Genomic DNA, 8,680 nt, shown 5'->3' on the forward strand with positions numbered 1-8,680 from the left:
TTTACTTTCCCTAAATTAGAAAACTAACTACAAATAATGCTCCATTACTTGAAACATGGTTTGCTATGTGATGGCCTTTTCTTTTGAAAAAAAACAACAAACAACCCAAGAAAAATGAGAACCCCCAGAATTTTGTAAGCAGCCCTGATCTGGCAGTAAGAGAATACAACATGAAAAACAGACACAAGGGCATAAATGCTACACTAAAAATGAAAAAGGCTTAGTCCGTACTTGGCCCATTTTAGAGTTACTGACTACTCAGGAGGGAACGTGAGGCAAATTCCTAAGAAGTCACCCATTTAAAAACCTCTATTCCCTGTTGATGAAGTGGACCTGCAGCACAATTCCTTGGGTATTTCAGGAACTTTGAGCTAAAGCACACGTGCACAAAATAATTAGGTCTTGCGGCCAAATCAGGTCTCAGGGCCTAAAGCAGAGCCAAACACTAGTCCTGAACATCACAGGTCAATTCAGGCCATGCAGTTGGGCCAGCATCCTGTTGTGGGACAGTCTGTGAAAACATGATAAACAGACGTGTGAGATCTGCTCAAACTTCTCCAGGAGGATGGAGCCAGAGGCAGCATCCAGGCATTTGCTGGGGTCGCCATTCCCAGGCAGACTGAGAGCACATGGCTGAGTGTGCATGTACTGCACACTACAGCTTTGGGGGGAAAAATTAGGTGTAAGACATGTCATTGAATGGCATTTCCAGAGCTGCGTAAAAAAATGAGGCAAAAAAATGATGTGCCTCCCAGGACCCTTACACCAGTGAGATATAGTGCAGAGATATAGGGAGACTCGCAGCCCAGGAAATACTGCAACACACAAAACCCAATGCTTGCCGCAGCTGGGACATTCAAAGCCTCTCCCCTCCATGCTCTTCTCCTCCCCCCCAACCTCTCCTCCTCAGTTCGTTGCCCATAAATAAAACATTTCATTACCGAGTGTTAAAGATTAAAATAAGGCAGGTGAGTCACCCTTCCTGGTACTATTCCACTCTTCAATCTACCTCATCTTCTTCCTCGACCCATTTGCAGCCCTGAAGGCTGTGAAGAAAAATCATCAGCATGGAAGTCAAAGCAGGGATGGAGCTACCTGCATCCCTGTGAGAAACAGGAAAAAGACAGCTGCATTTTGATCCATATGGAGTTGAGAACTACATTGCTGCACAGATTTTAAACCAGGAGATTTATGCACCTCCGATAGCATTTTTCACCCTCGGATGCAGAACACCTGCTGGAGGAGCCCAACAGGAGCCGTTGCTCCTACTTCACCCAAGTGGGAATGAAGGATGGTATTTCAATAGGAATCTTTTTTTAGATGACTGATTGTGAGCTGTGATGAAATGGCCACTTGTCAAGCTTCATGAGAATTACAGGAACAGAAGGACCCAAGAAGATATCCACTGTGTTTCTTCCCTCTCTGCAAAATCTGCTTGCACTCACAAAACTCCAGGGAATGGGGAGAGCCTCCACCAAATGATCATCACTTTCACTCACACCAGTATGTCAAAGGTTTTGAGGGACTAATCCAGGGAGCACAGAAAAAATAAATTCAATTCTCTAAATCAGGAAGGACTAAAATGTCAATAACAGAATTGGCATGAATATATACTCTTCCAAAGTGAGACTAAATCTGGCCTTAGTTGGCTAAATCTGAGCAAGATTGCCTGGCAGTTAAGGATGTATTTCCAAACAGCTGCTTAGGCTCCCCTGTGGCATATGCTTAGGTCAGTGAATCCACCCTATCCAGACTCTCTACAGCAACCTGAAAAAATCAGGTTTTGGATCTTGACCTTTACAGTGCACGTGGCCTTGAGTAGTACATTGCCATGGATGCTTAGGGAGGGGAAGCTCTTGCTAAAGCAATACTTGGAATGGGGTGGGAAGGCCCCAAAGAGCAGCTGAGTCGGTTGCCTTGTGGAACCTGCTGCATTTGGTTGTGCTCTGACATCCCATCAGTCCCAAACCCAAGCAGTGCAGATGTTCACGTTCATATCCACTTCTCTCCATGAGGTGCGCCACAGGGCTCTCAAGCTGCATGAAAACCATCAAAAACCTCTTTCATGTTGAGGTGTAAAGCTGTCAGTAACTCACCCTCTCCAGTAACTGAAGAGAAACAATAAACTGGGATTTACAGGTGAAGTGTTATTAGTACAAACATAGGCTTATGCTAGGAGCACCTCACTGCAGTCCCTTTGTGACAGGTGTTTGGTGGGTTAGTTCATGGTGAGAGCATGTGGGTTGCACACTTTTTCAAACTTGACCTCTACAAATCCTGTGAATTAGAAAGGATATTTTTAAAATGCCTTTGCTAAAAGCACTGAGCCTAGAGAGTCCGTCCTCATCACTGAGCAGCAGGAGCCAGGACCACTCACGGTCTTGTGCGTTACATCTACACCCACCAGAGCATGAAACACTCCTGGAATTTGGTATCTCACTGCTATTCAGCAGGCAGAGGCTGTTCCTCAACTCATCCAAGCAGCTTCTAGTCCCTCCTGCCCACCTCGCCTTGCTGGCACATGCCACATGGGTGCCATTCAGTCCCATAATCATAGGACTTTTCTGCCACTGAGGCACCCCGGGGGATCCCAACCAGCCCCTGGCTGCTGTTCCAGAAGGGTTCCCATAGTCCATATTTGCCATCCCATTGTGTCTCCACAGATATGCCCCAGTTATTAATGCCACCTCCTGTGGCACTGGCCACATCTCCTTTGGGCAGCTGGACCCCACCTGTGCCCTGTCTTTGGAGGCAGCTGGAAATGGGCCAGGATTGCCAGGGGTGTCCCGACTGCTGTGGCCAGTCTGAAGGCAAATAGCATCCTGGCGAGTATCAGCAGGCAGGGCTCAGTGGCAGCTCTCTCAATCCCTACATCTCAATCCCTACATGGACATAGGGGCAAATCACTGCTGCTTGTAAATCCCCCTACAGATACGCACCAGTGTACAAGGCTGCAAACAGCTTCCCAGATCCTGACACAGGAATCACCACTTCTATGAGTTCCTGCTCCTTTTCCCCTCTTTTTCGCCCTAAGCACACCTGCACCATGGAGGTACAGTCCATTCTTACATTTTGCCGTTTCTCTGAAGGAAACCATATGTATTTATCCTGGGGAATGCCTGGTAGCCTGCGTAATATTTTTTGAAATAATTCTTTTCAAGGGATTTTAATCACTGTTGATGTATAAAAATAAATAACAGAATCTGTGACCAGATGGTGTGTTGGGTGACATGGGGCTCTCTTCACCAACGTGCAACTGCTCACCAGCCTTTCAGGACTGCCTCAGTCTCCAGTCCTTGCAAGAGCTGCCTGCAAGTTCCTCTCACCCTGAACCAAATTCATCTTTGGGGAGGAGAGAAACTCTCCTTTTGAGGGAGAGAAGAATTTTCAGCAAAATCCAGGGGCCAAGTATAAAAGCAAGAGAAACTGCTTTGTTCTGTGCCCAGAAGCTACTGGAGTCAATCTTCATTGTAGCTCTGCAGGAGGAGAAGCAAATGTGGGATCTGAAGCTCCTTATTGCCCTGAATTTGCTTGAAAAATCTCTGAGCTTTCCACTCCTCGTGAGAATTTTTTTCTGCAGTCCCAATCATTGCCGATTTTGGTTGGTCCAAAGAATGGGGAGTGAAATCTATTGCTTTTCATCATTCAGAAACCACTCACAAGGTTTTGACACAAAGCCAGTTCGGCTCAAAGCTGGGCCCAGGGCCAGCTTGAAAATATTCCTGAACCTTTCAACAATCCCTGGCTGGTTTTCAAACTTAAAACAAAAGCTGAGATCAGGGAAAGTTTGCAAATGTTTAGGTTGTATAAGAAAACTTTTGTACAACTTGTGATAAATTCCCACAATTTATTTTCAGTTATTTTCATGCTGGGAGAATCTCAGTCTCCAAACCCTGATCTTGCCTCAAAGAGCGTAACCATGTTTTTTAACAAAAAAACCCCCAGTGAACACCTCAGAAAGATATGGGATGTGTTGGGAAACTACCTGGAAAACATACCGTCCAGTTCACTCTTATTTGGATGCATTGTTCTTTGTTTAAAGTGTCCTCAGGTGCCCCATTGTACCTGGATTGTTCTAAGTTTGCTGCAGTTTATGGCAATGTTGTTAAGTTGATAGAGCTAGGTATCTCCTGCTGGATCCATTCCTACAGCTCAGAAATACGCAGGAATCCCCCTCTGAGTGGGAGAATTAAAGAGTTTTCTGAAATACTTGGCAGTTTTAGATATTCAGCAATATGACAGACCTCTTATTCAGCAACTTAAGAATATTTAGTCACACAGAGAGAACAGGGAAATTATTTACTTCCCTCACTGAAGGGAGCAGGAGCTGGAGCTGTCTAGGTAATGTGGAACAGAAATACAGGTGTTGCAGCCACAAACAGAAAAGGAGACTGCATGCACAGGACTGCACTGGTTGGGATGCTGTTCTGTCTGACATGGTCCAATAGACAGACACACAACTACGTAACAGTTACTTTATTAAATAGGGAGAACAAAATGGGAAATGTTTTAAACACATAACTACTCTTATGATACTGCTAATTTGACAGTCTGTCAATCCACAGCTAGCAAACACCAAAAAAGGTCTGTATTACTCTATCTCCACCTTGCCACAGTCTGACACAAGCAAACATGTCTAAAGCCCCTTTGCAGAGGATTCCAAAGGCCAAAAATGATTTTATTTGCTTCTCTTGTTCCTTTTCTTTTTTTCTTTTTCTTTTCTTTCTTTCTTTTTCATTTTTTCTGTCTATTCTGCATTCTGTAAGCCTGAATAAACAGATCAGGTTAAATCTGAAGAAGCCGTCATTAAATGTAAGCGGTTATCACAGTCATTGAACTTAATGGGGATTTACACAATTTAAGAGACCACCCTTCTTTGTTCTGTACACTAAGATTCAGCATGGCCATATTTTTATCCATCAGTGAACAACAAAATCCCACAAGATCCTTTCCCCCTTCTTCATGTCATTATACTGTTGTGGCAACCCTACCTCGAGACCCCAATCCTGCCCCTCTTCACACACACCCCCCCTGCCCCTAGAACAGCCTTACATTACAAGCCATCTGCCTCTCTCTCCAGTAAAAAGTCACGTTTCACAACCTACCACTCAGATCAGCGAACGAGCAGCACATCAGCAGATTAGCTGCCTGCCCAAAGCTACAAAACAGCAAAACATTTCCCACATCAGCCGATGGGCGTTAGATCCCATTTACTACTGAACTCAGTGGTATTAAGCAGACAGAAAAGGACCAGGGAAACATCCATGTTGAGAGCACACACATGCACAGATGCACACTCAGACCCTGAAAAAAACATACAGATGGGTATCTGGAATAATACACGTAGTCACGCAGACTGTGTTGTTTCTGGCCAGCTACTCTTTGCGCTGATTGACTGGAGGGGATTAGAAAGGACTCAGCCCAAAAACGCAGTTCCTAATGCTCCTGCAGATATTGCATAACGGAGACCAATTCCCGTCCCAAGCCCTGACCCTCAACTTACTCAAGACAAGTTTAATGCTGTCAGGCTGTATAATGGAAACATTTACTTCCCAGTGAAGAGGAATCTAGATGGGATCCACGAGCTTCCCCTGGGCTGGATTATTTGGTTATTTGGGTTCTCTGATGGGCGGCAATGGGAAAGAAAGTAGAGAAGTGTCACCAAGAAGGAAAGAGAGTCATTTTTCTCCAAACACTTCTATCAGGAGCTACTGGAAGCTGAAGCCTTCTGGGGTTCATTAATAGATATACACCTGCTATTAATACACCCACTAAAGAAAGAAACCCTAAACTGAGGGAAATCAAATACATCCCAAAAGTAAACTGAAAATCAATGAACCTGCAGACCCTAGCAAAACAAAATGCACCTTAAGTCAAATACACCTAAAAAAGTAAAAGGAGGAAAACGCAGCAACCAAAAAGTCCACAATCAAATGGATGTGTCTCAAAAGCATGCAGAAAATATACAAACACTTCAGAATAGGCACTCCATTAAAAACTACATGTTGAAATAAGGGGCCATGCAGGAATTCCAGGTGCACAGTAACTCCTCTGAGATCTGTCACTCCAGATGTGTACAGGTGTATGACAAATGAGGACGGGGCCCTGTCAAGTCAGGTGAAATGACATGCCCTCCAACATTTGACTGAAATCTGCATGTCCTGTGCCTAGCAAACTGCAAAGAGCTTTAGGGAACTTGGCAGGGTTCTGCGTCCCCCCTCCCCCACATCAGCAAAAATTATTATTTGCAAAGGCCGCAATTGCTCGTTATTTTCTGTTTTCCTACATGCACTCACTAACTCGTTAGTAATGTTTCCAAGCAGCCAGGCTGGGAGAAGAACTGGGGAAGGGACAGGCACAAGACAAACAGGAGATGCTGCTGCCAGGGCCCCTTTGTTGAGCATCCCTGGGTACCCCTCGCCTTTTACCTGGGGATGCAGTCGCCATGGCAACGGGCGGGTGTTCCCTGGCGGAGCCGAAAACCAGCTGTTCCCGCTGCTGAGCCCCATTTCCATCCCGCAGAGGAGCCCCAGCTGCATACTGGTCCGCCCCGTCCGCAGCCCAGTGCACCCCAGTGCCCGCCAGCAGCAGGTCCTGGGGGTCCGGCGGGGCTGACATGCTGCCTGCAAGGCGGCCGCTGGTCTACGGCTCTCAGGCTGCAGCGGGAGCCACCGAAAAAGCTGCGGTGGCCACCGAGGGCTGGATGGTGCTGCGGCCGCGCTGGAGTCTGGCCGGCTGCGGGGACTCGGAGCCGCTGCTGCTGCTGTTGCTGTATCTCCACTAGCGCTTATTACGCAGGTGAAAATGGCTTGTTAGTTGGAGCCTTCCAGCCCTTGCGTCACCCTGTGGCTGGCATATCACAGGGCAGGAATCTGCCAGCCTGGCTGCTGCTCTCCGCCGTTTAACTGCTTCAGCAGGGTAGGCATCGGCTTGTGCGTAAAAGGGAAGAAATGCCCCCTTGCAGGCAGGCACACGCCTCCCTCTCCTCTCCTGCGGATCCCCACGCAGCGCGCATCCCCCTCATTGGCATCCCCTCCTCTCCGGAGCATCCCCCAGAGCCCCGCAGCCAGGCACCGCATCGCGCCCGCCGCGGGCACATGCTGGTGCCTCCTTCACCTCCAGCCTTGACGCAGAGGGGGCAGCCAGCCCACGACAAAGCGCATCCCAAAAGCTCCCCATGCCCCCCTCTCTCCGTCAGCCCCCCAACCCAGAGGAAGAAGCTGCACTCTGCTCCTGAGCACCTGCGTTTGTTTACCCAGTTGGTTCCCGTCTGTTTGCAGCCACACCAGGGAGATGATCACAGCTTATTGCATCGAAATGACATTCATCAAAATAAACTCATGGCAGGTGTCTGTTTGCCTTGGGTTTTTTCTTTCCTTTTTTTTGGTGTGGCATTGTATTTGCTTGCTTACTGTCTCACGGAAGTAATGCCTGCTTACAGAGGCAATGTAAACTCTTAGACAGCCTTGTGGTTAGTGAGAGCAGCAGTGGCATGAGTTAGAGGAAAGGTGAAAATACAGGGCAGGATCTGTGACACTTCTCAAGTGTACTGGGAACCAGGTCCTTGCCATCCTTTTACAGAGGAGGAAGCAGAGTCAGGTAAATGGCACATTCCTGCATTGCATGGAGCTCTGGCACTGACAGGTCAAAGTAAGGAATTTACTGACCTCTTTCCTGTGATGTGACAAGTCAAGCTACAAAGTGGAGAGTAATTGTCCCAGCCAGAAGACTTCACCCCCATCTGGCTCTTCGCCTGTTGCAGCAACACATCTCCAGCTGTGATCTTTAGGTCACAGCATCCCTAGGCATGCTTCAGACCCTCTCCAGCTCCAGCATGCTTACACTTGGGTTTGAAAACTTAAATGTTTCTACTCTTCAGGCAAGAGGGGAGGAAATTCAGGGTAAGCCCACAATGCAAGATTTAAAGCCTCAGAGGTAGGCTCCAACCTTTCCATTTGTGTTACCTTCCCAGGGAATCACCACCCTTATCCTCACTCCAGCCCAGGATCTATTTCTGGGAGCCGTCCTGCTGCTGCCTGACTCCATGCTGTTCAGCCCCAGCTCCCCATGGCCCTTCAAAGATGGGCTCCTCAGCACTGGGCAGTGGCCCAGGGACAGGGCTGTCCTTTTGGCGGTCTGCAGCCAAAAGCACAGTGGGAGCAACATGCTCAAGATTAGCCAAATCACACTGGAAGTGAAGTGACTGCTATGATTTCAGATAAACTCTGCTGTCTCAAGCTCTAAGTAGCAAGAGTGATTTTAAAGAATAAGATATTATTCTGTTGGGGTTGCATGGTACAATTCTATTAAGGACATACTGTAATCACATGACTGTTTCTATATTGTCAAGAAAAAACACTTTAGAAGTAGCTATAAACCAGGTGTACTATCTTCTGTCTGCCCTGTAAGCTCTGATGTCCTGTGGGACAGCTTCTGCAAACATGACTCATGACATACCATCATCAACTGCACTTGTACGCACAAGGTCCCATGGACTCTTAAGGCTCTGCCTGTCCCGATAGCCACGCTTGAAAACTCATGGTATAGGTTGGTAAATTAGTACTTGAGGCAGATCTCAACAGAGAGTGTGGACCTAACCACCAATGCCTTCTTTCTTGTTTTGAGCTTCCTAGTTTGATTAATTACTGAAAAATGACATCAAACCCACTTCTCCCTTTTC

At 47.1% G+C, this 8,680-nt stretch overlaps 1 protein-coding gene across 1 annotated transcript in view; it reads right to left on the reverse strand.

Annotated features, from left to right (window-relative positions):
• Positions 1-6,889, reverse strand: part of RTN1 (reticulon 1) — a 119,664-nt gene extending 112,775 nt beyond the window's left edge. Inside the window, exon 1 of the mRNA XM_074820904.1 lies at positions 6,429-6,889. Within this exon, the coding sequence (XP_074677005.1) occupies positions 6,429-6,618 (190 nt within the window). The 5' untranslated portion in view covers positions 6,619-6,889. The remainder of the gene's footprint in view (positions 1-6,428) is intronic.
• Positions 6,890-8,680: the final 1,791 nt, after the last annotated feature.

Source organism: Strix aluco, chromosome 4 (assembly GCF_031877795.1).
Source record: "Strix aluco isolate bStrAlu1 chromosome 4, bStrAlu1.hap1, whole genome shotgun sequence".
Classification (NCBI taxonomy): domain Eukaryota; kingdom Metazoa; phylum Chordata; class Aves; order Strigiformes; family Strigidae; genus Strix; species Strix aluco.